The sequence below is a fragment of the Rhea pennata genome, chromosome 6 (assembly GCF_028389875.1).
Source record: "Rhea pennata isolate bPtePen1 chromosome 6, bPtePen1.pri, whole genome shotgun sequence".
In the NCBI taxonomy this organism is placed as follows: Eukaryota; Metazoa; Chordata; class Aves; order Rheiformes; family Rheidae; genus Rhea; species Rhea pennata.
Genome location: NC_084668.1, coordinates 40,355,885 through 40,374,741, shown reverse-complemented (window position 1 = coordinate 40,374,741; position 18,857 = coordinate 40,355,885). Strand labels below are relative to the sequence as shown.

At 40.4% G+C, this 18,857-nt stretch overlaps 1 protein-coding gene across 5 annotated transcripts in view; it reads left to right on the top strand.

The window, feature by feature from the left end:
• The window catches only part of AGAP1 (ArfGAP with GTPase domain, ankyrin repeat and PH domain 1), a 375,973-nt gene that overhangs the window by 173,656 nt on the left and 183,460 nt on the right, over window positions 1-18,857 (top strand). For all 5 annotated transcript variants that reach the window (XM_062578166.1, XM_062578164.1, XM_062578163.1 and 2 more), the window contains one exon: window positions 9,111-9,238. In XM_062578166.1, coding sequence (XP_062434150.1) covers window positions 9,111-9,238 — 128 coding nt within the window. The remainder of the gene's footprint in view (window positions 1-9,110; window positions 9,239-18,857) is intronic.

Here is an 18,857-nt window from a genome sequence, read left to right as displayed (position 1 = left end):
TCTTGAGTCACTTGCTTGTGCAGGGCTACTTGAGGAGTACAGGCAGATGAGATGAGCCAAGGTCTCTTTGGTATGATTATGCAGTGCTTCAAAGGAAGGTACATTTTAGTTAAGAAATAAAAATGCAGGTGTGTATATAATCAAATAATAATAAAAAAAGACTTGTTAACCAAGATTTTGTCATCTGAAATCTTTTAATGCTTTTTTGAGCTGAGGATTGCAAGCTTTTGCCAGGTGTTGTTGGACCTTTTTGCTATGCATTCTTGGATGAAAGTACCAACCCATTTTATTGTCCCAGCAAGTATCACCATAGTCTGTTACAGTCTTAAGTGGATTTGCATGTGTACTACATGCTTGCACACGAGAAGTCCATATTAAATCGACTGCTGGCAATGTTGTTTGAAACAGGTTGATTGAAACAGGTTGATCATTGTCTGAAATAACTGAAATGGATAAGATTTCTGAGGACAAGACTTTTTTTTTTTATGTTGATATGAGATGGGAGGCTCCTTAGCAAAAGAGGGAAATGAGTGCATAGCAGGGCTGTGATTGCATCCCTATGTTGTGTCCAAGAAGCTCGAGTCTTCCCTGCCCTCAAACAGCGAACTGCTCTTCAGACTCAGCAAAAAGTTCCCCTTAATGCACCTGTGATCTTGGAGTTTGTAGCAATTGAAAATGTTGCACTGCCGTTGGCAACACATTTGTGACAGATGCAAATAATTTTTTTAGTAAGCAGCCTGAGTCATTTTTACATTCAAGCCCAAATATGAAGTAGTCTAGTACTTGTTTTGTATTATAGCTGGCAAATGGTATGCCAAGGTGTCCTTTAAAAGAGCCATAAAAAAGTTGTTGTTTAGGCTAGAAATTAATTTGAACTTAAAATAACAGACAGAATGGCTTTAAAAGTGGATGCTTACATTAATGTTTCTTTTTCAAAAATCATTTCCATTTAGTGCCTGCTCTTACAGTTATTACTGCTGTGCCTGTAGTACGTAATTATGGAATAAATTTATTTTTATTGAATACTTATTTATTGTAAACGTGGAATATTAAGCTAAAATGCAATTGCAGTAAAAAAGTATGTTGTGAGCCACCTTTGGTTTCCAGCAGTATGTTGCTCTTCAGTAGGGCTTTTGCTGTGAAACAAGTCAACAGCAGGACTTAGAAGCAGAAGCAAATTTTTTTTGTTCATCTGATAAAACGTGATTTTTGTTGCTGTATCAGTTATGCTGCTTCTGCTTTCTGTCTCCCTTCCTGGATGTGTTAAGGCTGATAGATTTGTTTGGGGGGGGGAGGAACTGGTAAGGACAAGGACTTCTGCAGGAATGAGTTTTATTATATTTAAAATTTTATTCCCTGATGTTCCTCCTGTTGGCTGGAGATGCTAGCTAAGGTACTTTGTGCTCTATCAATTTCTATGTTCTGTAGGAATTACAGTAACATATGGTGACCACTGTTGACACAGGGAAATACCCTTTGAAAGCAAATACGTGTCCTTGGAAGTGTTAATTTATCAACGTGAACTGGGCAGTGAGAAGAAAAGCATGAAGCATTGGATATGGGGAGAGTGTGATCTCTCTTGCACATTATTTTAGGTGACTTGCAGAGGCTTTTAAGCTGCTGCACATACAGAAACTCACTGCCAGCATGCACCCGAACAAATGGAAGCTCAAGATGGTTCATTTTTTAACAAAACCAGCTATCCAGCTAGGGTGGGAGGAAGCGGGATAGCGTGCTGGCTCCCAAAAGGATGCTGGCAGCTGAGGATTGATTTGGATGAGGGAATTCCTGATGGTCCTGACAGCTGATGTCAGAAAACAGAAGGCGACAAATTTGGTGATGTTTCCTAAGCTGTTTTCCTCCCTTGCTGTTTTAAGGACTAAGCAAAGATTTTCAACCTACGAGGAAAACTCATGTTTCACAATTTTTATCAGCAAAACTGAGAAAGGTATCGCACAGAAACCTTGTGATTGAACCTGATTTTTTTCTTGTACTTAAAAATATCACCATGCCCTTTGATGATATGGTGAGAGCATGGCCTTCTCAAAGATTCAGTATAGTGCATATATTGCTTAGCATCCTTACAAATCACTCTCTTACTGGGAATCTTGTATAACACCGGTTGCACTGGAGATAGTGTTCTGTGCTTTTTTTTGTAGGCAGAAATCTTTTGATGATTCGTAAGAGCAATTGCCTCACTAATTCTCATGAATGTTACTGCAGTTCTCAAGCTTGCAAATAGCACTAAAATTTGTTGTAGGATTAAAAAAAAGGGGGGGGAAAGAAAGAAAAAGACTGCACATTCGTTTTCAGAGAACTGGCTGTCCCTCTTACCAAGAGCTTTTAGGTTTCATTCAAAGGATTGTCTCACCTTTTGCAAATTATTAATAGGAAGAATGAAGTGGTCAGTGACTTCTGGCAAAGGTACGATGCTGTTTGTCATTCCATGTTATTAAAATAGATATTCATGAGAATTTGTCCCTCCTATTGCTTCTCAGTGAACAGTGACCACTCCAACTTCTGTTGAAAACCACTTTCTTCGTATGAAGAAGTGGAAGAAAAATGCGGTGCAAATAATTCTTGCATCTTTTCCACCAACTGGTGGATTTTAACTCAACCTGATGTTGATTAACTCAACCTTGGCACGTGAACAGCACACGGAGGATGCTTATGGGTGAGTGGCTTTGGCAACCAGGCACAGCGTTGCAGGTGAGATGCTGCTGCTATTTGGGCAGGATGGGTCAGACCTTGAAGAAGGTGCAGTTGAGCTGAGAACTTTCTGTCCCCAGGTGGAAACCTGGTTCTTCTCAAGCATTGGGCACTTCACAGGGTCTTCCTTGACCGAACTTGAAAGCAAAATACATTTTAGGCATTCCAGTTCACGAAATTAACTTTATATATATAGAAGTTAGGTTTTCTCTTGCCAAGATTAAATGTTTGCTAAGCCTCAGCTTGCCTCTTCATTGCTTTGTAACTCCTTAAATGCTCTCATGAGGGTCCTGTTTGTTTGCAGAAGAGACATCTTGACTTTGCAAATGAATTTATTTCAGCTTTCATATATATGGATAGATGGCTTACGGTAAAATCTCTCTGAAATTGCTAGTTTAATTGAGTATATAAAAGTAGGAAGAACACAGATTTTCTCTTTTTTATTTTTTTTTAAGATAGCTAAAATACCTGTCAGTAACTTTATTTTTGAAACACACTGCATGGAGCAAGTCAGTATTCATTTGTTTTGGAGACACATTTTTTAGCAAATGTGTTTACATTGAATAGTTTTTTTTTTTTTTTTTTTTTTTTGTGGGTGAGTCAGGACCTGAAAAGCTCCAGGGCAAAACCAAGATTTATTTCTGCTTTGCCACTATATAAAAGCAATCGAGATTGGTTTTAACAGTAGATCTTCCTCTGGAGAGACATATTTCAATGGTGAGTGCTTTAGTTTTCACCTGAAAGCTGAAGCTTTTCAAATGTATATATGGTCTTGGGAATTTTAGAGGGATTAGAGGGAGTTGGGGCTTTTGATCCAGGTGGCCCTTGCTTAGGGTGGGTTAAGTACCCTGTGAATCAGTATTAGGGAGAGGCCTATGTAAGAGCCAGGCATAGAATGCAGCTAACAGACACAGCAGTTTGCGCAGCAGAGGCAGTGAACAGACATGGCAGTTTGTGCAGCAGTTCATGCAGGAGGAGTGCAGTTAGGTGCAAGAGGATATCTTTCTTTTTTTCCAGTCCTAGTAGCGCCCACTTTCACAAACATGGTTATAACTTGCCGCAAATCACGTTTGCCTGTAGCTGTTGGAACTGCTGCATTAGCTGTGTCAAAAGCTTCAACCCAGACAGACCCTTACAGCAGATGCAGCCCTACAGGTCTCAGGCTACAGGGAGTGCTTGGAGCCTCTCCAGAAGCCCTGGGCTGAGAGTCAGCCCTCTTGCGAGGTGTGCTGTTGTTGACGATTTGTGTCATCAAGTCAAGGAGTTGTGGGATGAAGTCAGCAGACTGTGAAGTATCCGAGAAAGTGAGCAGGAGATAGACAGGGCATTCTTGGAGACTACACTACTTCAGGAGTCCCAGTCTCCTGCAGCAGGGGAGGTGCTGGAAGGCTCTGTGCAGAGTGAAATAGTACGGCACAGCCTTGTAGAAGGCAGTGGGAAACTAGTTGCTTCTCATAGAAGAAGAAGAAAGGCCCCTAATCCTCCTGTAGACTTGGACTTTCAGTTGAAGAACTGATTTAATACCCTCCAGGATGAGGAGGACCTGGATCTGACTTCAAGGGAAGCAACTGGGCTGTCAGACCCTGTGCCTTGTGTGAACATTCAGAAGAGGTGACAAGTGGTTGTAGTGGATGACCCCGTGCTGTGGGGCATGGAGGCACCTATCTGCCGACCTGACCCCCTCCTCTAGAGAGGTATGCTGCCTGCCAGGGGCACAGATACAAGATGTCACTGAAAGGCTGCCAATGCTTGTCTGCTCAGGTTATTCCCCATAGCATGGGGAATAAACAGGAGGAACTGGAAATCTGTGCGCGGTTGCAGGGCCATGGTCTCATTGCAGTCACAGAGACATGGTGGGCTAGCTCGTGTAACTGGAATGCTGTCATGGATGGCTATCTCCTTTTTTTTAGGAAAGACAGGCCAGGAAGGTGAGGTGGTGGAGTTGCTCTTTATGTGAGAGAGTAACTGGAATGCATCGAGCTCTGCCTACGGGTGGAGGAGGAGGCACTTGAGAGCTTATGGGTGAAGACCAAAGGGCAGGCTAACATGGGGGACACTGTTGTGGGTGTCTACTACAGGCCACCTGACCAGGAAGAGGAAGTTGATGAGGCCTTTAGACAGCTGGAAGTAGCATCACAATCACAGGTCCTGGTTCTCATGGGAGACTTCAAGCACCCTGATATCTGCTGGAGGGACTACACAGCAAGGCACAAACAGTCCAGGAGGCTGGCTAGTATTCAAGCATCACTTCCTCCAAGCTCAAGAGCAGTGCATCCCAAGGAGAAAGAAGTCCAGCAAAGGGGGCAGGAGACCTGCATGGATGAACAAGGAGATCCTGGCAAAAGACAGAAGAAGAAAGTACACAGAATGTGGAAGAGGGGACAGGCTACTTGGGAGAATTATAGGAATGCAGCCAGAGTATGTAGAGATGCGGTGAGGAAGGCTAAGGCCCATTAGGAATTGAATCTGGCAAAGGATGGGAAGGGCAACAGAAAGGGCTTCTTCAAATAGATCAGTAACAAGAGGAGGACTGGGGAACATGTGGGCCCGCTACTGAATGGAGTGGAGGCCCTGGTGATGAAGGCTACAGAGAAGGTAGAAGTACTAAATGCCTTCTTTGCTTCAGTCTTCACTGTTCAGGGCAGCCCTCAAGAATCCCAGAGCCTGGAGACAAGGGAGAAAGTCTGGAGAAAGGAAGACTTTTCTTTGGTTGAGGAGGATAGGATTAGAGATCTTCTGGGCAAGCTTGATGTTCACAAATCCATTGGCCCTGATGGGATGGCCCACAGGTACTGAGGGAGCTGGTGGACGTTGTTGCCAGGGACTCTCCATCATCTTTGAAAAGTCATGGAGCACGTTATAGTTTTTAGTGTGATGCTAGTCATTATATACCTATATTCTACCTGTATTCTTCCTTGTAAGAGTGGCAGCTTTTGCTGAGAAGGTAGTTTTCATTCCTGTAGGAGTTTTAATTCAGTTTTGGTCTTAATTCAGATCTTTACCACATATGATGAAGACAAATCCATGTGCATATATTAAAATCTGACCTTAGCTTTGCTCTCTGCATTTGCTAATGCATTTCAAAATATTCTAATATATGGCTTTCCAGACTCCAGATCGATAAACCAATGGTTCTGAAATGACAGAGTGCTACGATATTCCTCTGTAATTTAAACATGATTAGCTGATGAAGGTTATGATCAATATGCCACGCGAACATAAATTAATTGATATCATCCTTTCAGGATGATAAGAGGCCTATTGGAGGTGGGATGTAACTAATGAAGCTGCTTCTTCATATATACGAGTCATTTTTTATACAATGTATTTTCACTAAATCACGGTTATGCCATCATTCATTTACATGAAAAACATAAGCCACAGACCAGTTTGTTATTGAAATTGCATTCCTTTGAGAAGAAATTGTGTGCTTATGCTGTTAAACAATATCTCTGCCTATGTTATAACTTATTGAGGACAAATAATCTTGCAATTTATATAAATATCTCTTTATATTCTCTGAACAAGACAGATGGATTATGTTGAGTTTAATTACAATAAGTTTGTGCCTCACTGACCCTTTTGATGTGAAGACAGGTGCAAGTGAGGACAGTCTCCGTTACAGAATTTAGTAATTTTTAAGTAAAACAGTAGCCTTGATTTTAGAATAAGGAACAGAAGTGTTAATGTTAGCAGACGTCAGCTTGCAAGCTCTGTGCTTGCAAGTTGGAGTCTGTTTTAATTCATGGAACTGGTTTTAATGGAAGTTAAGGTACTACCTCAGTATACCCTGGCTATATCAAACTAAACTAAAGCTGAATGTTTGATCCTGTGAGAGTACCTGAGCCCTGGAGCAGGTTGCCCAGAAAGGTCATGGCGTTTCCATCCTTGGAGATGTTCACAACCCAACTGGACGTGGTCCTGGGCAACCTGCTCTAGGCGACCCTGCTTGATAAGGGGATTTGGCTGGGATGATCTCCAAAGGTCCCTTCCAAACTGAACTCTCTTGTGATTACATAGGAAAAATAATTTTTTTCAATCTTGGAATATTTGAAATAATAAATCTGTAAAAATAAAAATGTACAACATAATTTACATCTCACCCTTTAGATTCCCTTTTCAGAGAAGACTTCCCATCAATTAAAAATAATGTTGCCATATATTGTGCTCCTGAGTCACATAAATACAGCATAATCAGCCTTTTATACCTACCCTTCCTATTCCGTATGTGATAGTATTTAATGTCTTGCTACCTCATATTGCCTATAACTTTAAACTCCCCTCAGCAGATATGGTCTGTGGAAAACCTCGAGTTTTTGCATTTGTTGTTAGAGAGCTGTTTCAAAACTAAAAGTTTCCAAATCTCCTGTATCTAGGAATATCTCTTGAGGTCAAGAAGACACAGCACATCATATCTTAGAGTAGTGTATCCATCAAACCGTGACAGAGTAGAAGAAATTGTATCTTTGGAAACTGTTGCACTTTACTTGAGTTAATAACTTAAATGTCTCAAGCTGATGCTGTGATACCTGTTTGGATGGGGGCAGGTTTAGCTCAGTTGGTTAGAGCGTGGTTCTGCTAATGCCAAGGTGGTGAGTTCAATCCCTGTACAGGGCTACGCTGAGGGTTGGACTAGATCATCTCCAGAGCTCCCTTCCAACCTTACCATTCTATGATTCTATGGCAGATACCTTCACATATAGCATGCTTGTAGTGAAGTGCCCTAGTATGAGCTTACTGGAGCGTGCTTTCTTGAGTGTTGATTTCTATACCTTGAACAAACTTTGACTTTTGCAGTTTCTACTCTTCCCCCCCCCCCCCTTTTTCTTTTTTTTACTTTTTAAAAAAGCATTTCGGCCATAGTGGGATATAACTGCTTCAAAGGATATCGTTGCTGCTATGGTTGGTCTCCGCCTCTCAACATCTTGTGGCCCAGGGGTCCCAAGTAGTAGTCTTCCCTGGGAAGAAGAGGTGCTGTCCATGTTTTGGCTTTTCTGCTTCAGTTTGTCATTCACAGAATCTTTTGGTTTAGATGAATTTCATAAAGTGCTTCGCTTCATAGGCCATTACATTTTGTTAGTAGCATTTTGGATTAGCCGTTATACCAGTCTGTTCTTACGGAGACTGGCATTTTATTTCCTACTTAATCTGTGACCCAAAAGGTAGGGACAAATACAGTGTAAAGGGTTTTAAATATTCATCACCTTGCTTGTCTGAAGGCCTTAACTGAATAGCAGAATGAACTACAATTTCAGTGCCTCACAGATGAAATTTCAGAAATAATTTGATTTTTTTTAATCATAAAATTATAGGAGATGTATGGTAATTACTGCATTTCAGATGAACTGTTTCTGCCTTTTATTATGAGCCTGTTAACCTGTATATGAAGACATTATGACTCTGATCCTTGTCCATGTTTGCTAAATGCTGTTTTTCTTTGGGGATTATAGAAAATTTCTCAAACTGCAAAATAAATCTGATAGTTTTCAGCTGTGCTAGTGGGATTAAGTAAAGACTAAAATTAGAAATTATTATGTAGCTTCTTCCTCTAGTGAGTTTAAATGGGATGGAGCATGTGGCCGAATGAGCCCAGGTATTCTATGTCAAGAACTTCTCCTATTCCATTTTCTTTTCACATGCTTTAAGATTGTGTGTTTCCAAAACTGATCATTCTGGTGTGGTGTTCAGTAATTAAGAGAAGGTTATTTTATCCCTTGGCAGCAGAGAATACAACTTGCTTTGTAAACTGAACGGAGATGTGTGGACTGGGAGCCTAGCATTCCTATCAAACAGGCATTTTGTAATAGAGGACACCTTCCAGGATCTGATTAAGATTAAATTAAATTAAAATTATTAGTGAAATACGCTTATCTGCAAGGAGAACATCCAGAAGAAGAAAGGGAAATATTCACTGCAATAAGCTTTGTTAGTGTGGCATTATCTTATAAGCACATATTGGGCTTGCAGTAGCACATTTTGGGGAAGGGGGGGACTGAAGAGAGGAGATGAGCATGTATTTTGTCTGAATATTTGCACTGTTTTTTGCAACTCCTGCGCCTCCTCTCCCTCCCCCCTCCCCTCCGCTTTGATGTTAGTGATTCAGTGATGCTTAACTGGTGGCAAGTTAAGCATCTGGGGCAATTTCATCCGTGCAGAGAACAGAGCTGGAGCAGCACATGGAGATGACTCGTGAGCACATCACAGAAAACCAGCATCTGTCTTCTTAATTGGATATATTACATTCAATTCTTGGTGCAGGATTTGGCAATGGGAATTTGTTTAATAGCTGTGCCCTGTTGTGCATGTGTATTTTCTGAGTCTTCCTGTATATTTTTTGAATTAGCATTCTTCAGCGTGTCCTGTAGCTTATCTGCCTGTGTGTTTGTTTATCTGTTTTTCAGTTGCCCAGAAGATCGTTGCCACAAGGAAGAAACAGCAGCTCTCGATCGGACCCTGCAAATCTTTACCAAACTCTCCAAGTCACTCATCTGTGTGTTCTGCCCAGGTTTCTGCTGTACATATCAGCCAGGTACAGAATACAGTGCTTGCTTGAAAAAGGAACTGATAGGTTGCTTTTTCATCTAATGTATATAATGCCATTGCTTTTTTTTGCTGCTTGGTTAGGTAGTCAGCCTCTTTCTAAAAGGTGTGAGTGTTCCCTAGTTTAAAGCACCTTTTTTTTTTTTTTTTTTTTTTTTTAATTGGCTTGACTTTGTTTTAAGAAACTGCTGTGATGAAGTGGTTTGGATTTCAAACCGTCTTTGATCGCCCTGATTATGCCCAGCAGCCTGCTGCTTTGAGTAGCCTAGTTGTTATAGGAGCAGGATTTGCAGTACTGCTTTTTAAAATTACCATACTATGTTCTTGATTATTGTTCTCATTCAGTTGTGCGCACTTAGCATGCTTGAATTTTTTAGTTACTACTACTGCATGCAGTTTTAATTACATATCTCTGTTATGCTCAATTGAAATGATTCCCTTTTAATGACAGTGATATATGTTGCTAATGACTTGCAGATGCTATATGTAAAAACAAAATGATACCTTTTATGTGAGGCAGGAAGTCTGACGGCCTTGATTCCATACCTAGGGTATTTTTTGGAAACGTCTGGCTAATATCATAACTTTCTAATTGATGAAATTTTTACCCACATACATATTAATACTGATCTTTATATTTCTGTGGTGATACCCTTCCCCACTAGTTTTACTTTCTAGTGTCAAGTGAGCGTGCACAGTCCGTGTGCATGTTCACACTTCAGATTTTTATGAGCTTTGTCTTTGAGATCTGAGACCTTTGCAGCCAGGCAGTTCATGTTCCTACCATGCTTCCTCGCTCTTGACAGACGTATTTATAGGGCTGTCATGTTGGTCTGTACATTCTATGGCCAGAACTGTGGCCCAGGTTCCTCATTATCAGTGTCTCAAATGTCTCCTGTTTTCCACAATAAGCAACCTGAAATGTTAGATGCTCACCAGCTTTCTTGGCATGTTTTTTTTTGTTGTTGTTGTTGTTGTTGTTGTTTTTTTCCCCCAGCCTAAACTCACATACCAATAACTTTTGCTAAAGTTATGCTGCAGTCTTGAGCCACCTATGTGATATTTTGTTTGAGCTATGAGCCTTTCTCTCACATTGCAAGTGTGTGCGCTTTTTGGCAAAGCAGTATAGTGAAGCCCTCTCTTACTGGGGATTTTGAACTTTTGTAGTACATTTTTTTTTTAACGTGTTAGGCTGTCTTCTGAAGGCCCTCTGTTTAGCTTTATATAACAGGACCCCCTGGTTCTGTTGTGCTGATAGCAATTGGTCCCTACTTCTGTGCACTAGTGAAAACTTCCACCATTGCATAAACTCTGAAGAAGCAGATGCCAGTTTAGTTCCAGAATTCTTTACCTTGAGCTGAACCTGGATACCAACTTGAAACTGTGACTGTGACTTCTGGCAATTAGGCCAGAAGAAAACACCAAAGCAGCTCGTATCCCACTCTTTATGGCAAGTGCTGAGGTGCATGACTTCTCTTCTCTTGGTGCAAGTGAATAACAGTTGTTCACATAGGATTTCTTCTCTTGGTGTCATGTATGACATTGAGACTGTTTCTTCAGCCACAGCATCTCTGACCACATCACCAACACTGGCACTTGGAGCTAACCTGTCATGCAAAATGCTTTTTCTCCGAAGAGTGCTTGAAGTTGTGTGTTCCCATGCATTTAGATCAAGAAGAAATCAGCTGTCCTGCAAGGGCTGGCTTTGGTACTGAAACCAGCCTTACTCAGTGATGAAGGAGTAAATTGGCCATCACACAAAAATGGCATGGCTTTCAGTGCTCATTGTACTCTCAGATTCAAGAAAGACTTAATTTTTGTCTGCTGGTGATTATATGACTTGTCAAGACTTTCTGAAGAGGATGGGTGATGCTTTGTACAATCTAATCCATCTATTTTTTCTGTGTTGTCTTAAAGCAGCTGAGATGACCCTTCTTGTTGGTGAAGCTTTTATGTATATCATTAAATTTCAAGGTTCTCACCAGTTTCTTACCTGAGCGCAATTTGGAAACTAACAGTAAAATGCCAAATTCTAGATAAATTGTTATTCATTTATGCAGCAAGCTTCTTGTCAGTGATAACAACTGTTTGGGAAAATGAAGATAAGGCAGCTTTTGCAATAGGATTGCTACTGTTTGTTGCAGTAGATCTTTAACTTTTTGACCAGCTGATATAATTATTTTGTGGGGCAGTGGCATCTTCAGCCAGATTCATTTCATCTGAGGCCATCTGAGAGTGGAGGCTGTCAGAGGCAGTCCTTGCAGATCACTTGAGACAAAATGAGGTGCTGTTTCTTCTCTAGTTGGATCACTGTGGTGATTCAAGTCCTGCAAACTCTCCAGATGACTCTTGTAGTCACAAACTTAGGCTTTAAAAGAAAAGTACAGAAGTGTCATCTTCTCTGGTCTAGTCCTTTACATACCTTAGGGAAGGTTTAAGACTTAATACCAGTGAAGGCTTTTCTACGTGTTTACGTCAGTTTTCAAACTATGAGAGTCTTGTGTGTTTGGATGCATGACTATATTAATATCCAAGTGATGAATACCTAGGAAATGCATCCTGCCCAAAAATGCTTTCAGATGTCTATACTCTGGTATCCATGTCTTTCCAGAATACAAAAGGCTACATGTTTCAAAGACTAAATCCAGTTGTGCTTGCAAGGAAGTGGTTTTTTTTTGTTTTCCTTTTCTGTCTAGCTTTTTTTGTGATGCATGCATGTCATGTCTAGGTAAGAGTATTGCTTGGAAACTTGTGATAGCCAGGGTCAATGATGTTTGGTGAAGTATTTTACATCCATACATTGGCTTTCGGAACATTACAGAAAGCATGAGAAGAATTTTATTCTCAAATACTAGAATATTGTTCATGATTCCTTATGGACAGAACTCTGTCAACAAGAAGGATGGTGCAATATTGGTTATATTCTTCTACCAAACAATTGATCTATTTGGTGCATTGAGAAATACTTTTGTCAACAGCTCATCTTCTGGGCTTTCTGAACACTTTAAGAGTTGGACTAAGTTGATTTGAGAGGAAGAAGTGTTATTTAGTGCTCTGAGGACCTTTTGTGGGCCATAGGGTATGGGCCAGAATAGATATTTACTTTTCCTGTCAATGAGAAATGCACATCAGAAGAGTTGAAGTCTAGTTGCTTCTGTATCTGGTCTCCTCTTTGTGTCCTTCCCACCTTTCCTTCTCCTCTGCTGTGCCCTCCCACCAATCTTTGAAGGTATGATATGCTTGTAGACCATGCTGAATTTTATTTCCAAGTAGTGTGAATTCTGCTTTTATTCAGGAAACCATTCAGCCATTCCTCTTCCCTGAGCTCATTCCTTTGGGAATGGAATTGTCTGTGTTGAGTTGTATGTCTTGGCATATCAGGAAGGCTTTTTTGTTGTACGGTTGAAGATGCTTAAGTTGCAAGACTCTATTGCTAATACCAAACAGGTGCAAAGGACTCCTTGTTCTTCCCAGACCCTGAAAGTAGAGGTCATGGTTCCAAAAATCATGAGGCTGCCCAAGTGAGCACCACCTTCAGCTTTCAGTGCACTCTGGCTCAAGATGTGCCAGTCTTAGTGTGACGTACCTTATCCCTGGAACCTGTTGGCTAGTTACTTGGAGCTGTACCTGTATCTTCATCAAAGCTGATGCTGTTGTAGAAGTATCTGGTGATCACATGGCGCTTGACTCTGTCTGCTTGTACTTTGCAATATATGCCTGTACTACAAGTACTCTGCTATGACAGAGAGGGACTTTGTACACGCCACCTTCCATGCTGCCAGAGTTTAAAAGTATTACCCAAGCATGAATGCTCCTGTGTAGGCTTGCTCCCAGTGTGATTGTATATGTAGACTGCAAAGAAAAGTGTTCGTTGGTCAGAAACTTCGCTCTCAGGAGATTTATGTCACACCGAGAGAGGTGTGGAGCTTAATGTACTTACTATTGTAGCTCGAATACTGTCACATGAGCTAGCTCACTGCTACGTGCTGCAAATTTAAACATTATTTGTACTTGCACTATGCCTCCATAAAGTTTTTTTCTACCTCAAGGTTGTCCAAATATGTAAGATAATATGTTAAAAGTGCAATCTGATTAATCATCCATCGTTTTACTGTATATGGGACCTGACTATGGTTAAGCACTGAATCGGAAGATACCATAATACTTTGGGAACATTTGGAACGTTTGGAATGAGCTATACTGCTGAAATATCTGTGCATTTTAGTAAGGAGGAGACAGCACTGCTTTATCAGTTTTTTCTTAAGCAAGTTTTTCTTTCCATGTAATTGCAAAACAAATCCGAGAATAGAGGTCAAAACTCATATTTAATATGACTGCAGAGTACATTGTAAAGCTTTTGTATCTACAGGATAATTTCTAAGTACTCTCTAACATTTCTTGAAAGAGAAAGAAAAAGGCTAGTCACTCATTTGTGTAGTTTCACACACAGGATACATGTACCTGATGGTGCAGTCTTCAGAACTCAAATGTTAAAACTTGGTGCCTCTGTAGGTGTACTCTTTCCTCTTTTCTCAAGCTTTACTTGGCCACAGTTGCATTCCTATTATTTTTTGTTCAACCTTCTATTATCTTTTTCTTTCCAAGGTCTCTTAAGCTTCAGATTCAGACTTGATCTTTTAGTTATTCATTAAGCAGTTGCTGACAGTGTAGCACTGAAGCCTATTGTCACATTCCATTAATAAAATGTTATTAAATTTCACTGAGTTTTTTTTTTTTTTTTTTGGCTTCACCAGCTTACAACCAAACTATCTTCAGATTCTCTTGATGCTCTGTCTGTCTGGCCCATCCATGTCTGTTCTTTCTGTTTTCCACCTTGTAGTTACAATGAGAAAAGGCAGAAGCTTCTGAGAGGGACAACTCCTAATATGTCCCAAAGGATGGGATTAAACTGCTAACATGGGAAAACAGAACAGACAATTTGATCTTCTTGAGGAAGGCTAGACTTGCCAAAATCTTGAGTGTCATTTATCTGGATGTATGTTTATAATCTACTGTCAAATTTGTATTCTAGGCTCTCCAGCAATAGCATGGCAGCATGCTCAAAGATTTCTGTCTTCTGCAGAGGCAAGGAATAAACAGTCTCTTCTAAAATCCGTCTTTGAATGTGTGGTTTTATATGACCAACCTGACTTGAATAAATTGGACTCCCAGCTCTAGTATTTTCAGATGATAAACTGAGATAATGAGACATTCAAGCAAAAAATTGCACACAACCCGGTGAAGAAAAATGTGTTGCGATGAGAGTGTTTTCCAGGAGGCTTCTGTATTATTGCAGAAATATGCTTTTCCTTCCTCACTCCAAGAACAGAAGGTGCGGAAACTGAAGGCATCTTGTCATACAATTTGAAATCTGTGGTCTTTGATCAAGGCTTAGTTTATTCCAACTGTTTCCAGACTTCCTGAAGGCTCTGGATATCTCTTCTCTCTTCTAGATGCATGATCTTGCATTCGTTCCTCCTCAAGCAATATTTAAAGATGACTTTATTGAAGGATCTCTTGCTGTTTCTAGAGAGTAGAAAGAGTCCGTTCATACTGGGGTACTTGTCAAGAACAGGAATTTTAACTTCATTCCTTCTATGCTGTCATTTCATGTTTTGGCCTGATATTTGTACCATGTGTGCTTTATGAAGTATTTTGCTGTACCAGATGATCTATATGAGACACAGAGTGAATATTTTGTCCTTTTCTTATAACTGACTAGCCAAGAACATGTCGCTAGCAAATCTGAGGGTAAGTCCAACCTTCTTAGGTCACTGCTTAGCTCCTGATGTGCGAAGTAAATTTTTTACTGATTTTGCTTACCAGTGAAAGTGGCAATACATAAAAGCTTTGATGAAAATGTAGGACTTGACTGACTTTGGTCCTTCTTTTTCAGCAAAAAATTAAGGAAATCGTCCAAAAAGTTTTCACTTTTTAATCAGATATTGACAGGGATGTCATTAATGGTATTAGCACTTTGGTACTTCATTGGGACAGTATCTATGTTTGAGGTAACTGTACTGAACAGACCAATTTGGTCAAGTTATGTCAGAACGATAGCTTCACCTGTGTTATTCTGTATAGTGACTAGATTCAGCTAAATTAGTGCTTGTTGCCATGACTTTGAATTTTTTTTGCTTTGTTGGTCTATGTGGCAACAGATGTAAGCCTGCTTAGAGGCTAAGGGTATACACATTTTTGTAACTGCAATACTGGCAGTTTGTACAAGGTACATATTAAAAATCAATAAATCCCTGAAATGAAAGACTTTCAGAGTTTTCTGTAACACTGTGCTGAAGCTCAGTGACCATCAGACCATCTAGCTTCCTAGAAAAAGGAATTTCATTCTTCCAGAAAAAAAAATATATATGTAGGCTTGTACTATGTATGTCCAGAAGTCTTTTAGCATGCTTGGGAGCAGACATGCTGTCTTAAGGTGAGAAAATCTTTTCTCCCTAGAAAGCCAAGCAAGGATGCATCTGTGTAAGTGGTTCTACTGAGGCTAACAGTTACCCTACCTGGATTCAGTTGGGGAAGGGTAAGTCCCCTTGGTAAGGGGACTTCTGTCCCCTTTGCTGTGGTTCTGGTAAGAGCAGTGCTTCACAGAAATGGCCCTTTGCGCTGGCATTTCAGATACATTCATTTCTTGAGGGCAGCTTAGGGTAAAAAAAAAAAAAAAAGTGATTGAAAAGGTAACGTGAAGCTGTGTAATATCCTCATGTATATTAGAGCACTTATTTGATTGGTTTTGACTGCCACAAACTTGACCGGTTTGTCAACAGTCAGCAATTGAGTTTGTATTTGTTATGTGTAGGGTTACACGTGCTGTAAGGAAGGTTGTTCTTTGGATTCACTGACTTGATTTTTATGGCTTTGGACAAATGTTAAGGTCTGTGAGTTATAGCTATTGCCATGTGTCCTAAATCCCATACATCACTTCAGTGAACTTGTTATTAAGCGCTTGCATACTGATTGCGGGAAACTTTCTGCAGTCTTAATGCAGCATGATCTCTAGATTTTTATCCAATGCAAACAAACAGCCTGATGGAGACCACTCATCCTTTTGTTTCTGTTAGCAGTGCATCAGGTTCAGATGTTACCAGGAATATGGTTTCCAAGTTCTTGTCTGGCTGCATTTTTCATTGCTACTGTCTGTGCAGGCTAGAGCTTGAAAGTCATGTCAGAGCTCATTCTGGTCAAACCCTTTTCTTTATCCAGGCATTTCAGAGTAGCCACATGGTTTTATATGTGTTTGCTGTAAGTGCTGGCACCCTGAATAGGAGTTGGAGCTTTTTAAGTGTTGGTACCCATCCCTTCATTTTATGGGAGCCTTGTGGTTTTCCACTTTTAAGTCTTTTATTGAAATAGATTTTTTTTTCCTCTGCTGACAGTGGATTTCATATGGCTTATTTTGAAAGCACTTCGTAATTTTATTTACAAGGTCAGAAATCCAGTGAGGCTAGCTAAAGAGAAGGCATTGGCTGCAGGACTTGTTCTGTACCAGGGTCTGTCTTTGGGGATTAGACTGCCTGACTTTCTGTGCTGAATTTCATCTCTTTAACACCGGTAAATACACGTAGGTATATGTATTTCCCTTTAGGAGTTACTCACTCCTAAAAATAAATCACTTAAAATTTGGGAGACAGTATGTCAGCACAATAAGTATAAAACGATGCTGTAAGATGCCAAAAGATTAAAAAGGTAAGACTTGAGGGATTCATTTATACATTCTGTCTGGAAAATGAGTGCTTGAGGTCTATTATCTATTTTTAGTTAACAGAAAGAGATGTATGCGAAGAGATGCATACTTGGGAAGCTGGTCAATATTGTGAAATGAAACATAGCTGCATCCTTTTATTTTTAACTGCCTGAGGCTCAAATCCTGTTACCAGTGTACAACATTTGAATCCTTTCTTCTTGTGTTTTTCCTGCCCTTTTTGCATAGGATGGTTTAAGGATGTGTTTTGGCAGTAGTGTTTTTTTTTGTTTGTTTGTTTGGTTTTTTTTGAGATGTAGACTTGTGATGTTTCTTCTTTTCTGTAGCATATTCATCACATTATCATCTTTTTTTTCATTCTGTGATGAGCCTTGCAACTGCATGGATTTCATCTTAAATATTTTCAGCTCCTCCTTCCCAGTTTGCTTGCTTTCTCTGGATTTTCCTGCCTGCCCCAACTGGGCTTCTCCTTGCCAAAGTGGGCAGTAGGTCTTCACTCTAGCATGGAAGCTGTTTCTTGACACTAGTTGCTTCTCCCAGCATCCTCACTCTCCTTCTCTAAGTGCTGTTTTGCAGTTGTTGAGTTTCCAGCTACCCTCTTCCTATAATTTCTTTTGTCAGCTATGTTTTAAGGCTCCCCTACTGCTTTGTGTACTGATTTTCCAAGCTTTTGGGTGTTTGAACTTTGGTGCATTTTTGGTGAGTGCTTTAACAGTGTCCTGGTTACATATCTTTTCTTTTCTTGTGGTGTTTTGGGGAATGTGTTTGTTTTAATGTAAGAGTCTTTTCTACATTTCTTTGGAGAGGTAATCTCCAATTTCCATAGGTTCAGCATCTGTCTTCACACAGGTCATTTACTATCTTAACATGTTTAGTGCATTACTTGGTATCACAGCAAGGTGCCACAGAGAGAGGGGAAAATGAATACAGGGTAAATTAAGGTCATTTGTTCCCAAGCAGCCCTGCTCATTTCTCACTTGTGTTACCATTCTCTGGTAGAATACTAAAAACGGTCATTACGGCTCATGTTCTTTCATCTCCTTTGCTTTATACTCTTGGGCCAGCTCCAAATTCTACTTGCTGCTTTCTCTGTGCACTTGAACATGTAGAAGAGCTCTGTCAAGATCCTCTGTTCATTCCAGGACCATTACCTCTGGCTTCCTGGCAGCCACTCTTCTCCAGGTCAGTCAGAACGAGGGGAAGATGAAATTTTATTGCCTCTTTTGCTGTTTACAGAGGGAACAGAAGAAACTTTCGTCCATCAAAAAATTTATTTGATGTACTGCAAGTCCTGTCTTGTCACCCAGAAATGAGATGAGCATCTTGTTATTTATGGAGAAACAATGACTTTCAGGTTCCTGGATTTTTATCAGCATTCACTGGCCTTTCAGCTCAGACGTGGACTTCTTGTCTCACACCTCTTTCTACACTACATTTCTTGAATAAAATAAATAAGACAGGGTGGAGGGGGGAGGCAAATCTGGAAATGTTGGAAGAGTCAGGAGTTGCAGTCCCAAAAAGTAAGTTCCACTGGATGATATGAAGAAGGGTTGTCTCCTACTTGGTTACCCTTTGGAGGTTTCATCTGCCAGATCAGGTCTGCTAGTGACTCGACCCTGGTGCTTACACTGGCCTCAAAGGTTTATATGAGAAGTGCCTGCTGATGCCTCCCAGCAGGAGTGCCTCCTTCCTACGGCAGCTTCATGCATATGTAAAATCAGTCACCAGAATAGGAGCTTTGTAAAAGACTAAGTTCCTTCTTTTCCTTTTAAGCAACTTCTCTTCAGACATCCTGAGAATACCCTGTGTTCTCCTCCTGCTTGCTCCTGTTAGGAAGCTTGACCATTTCCAAGATGCTCTCCTTCACCCTTCTGTGGGCATCATAAACCTT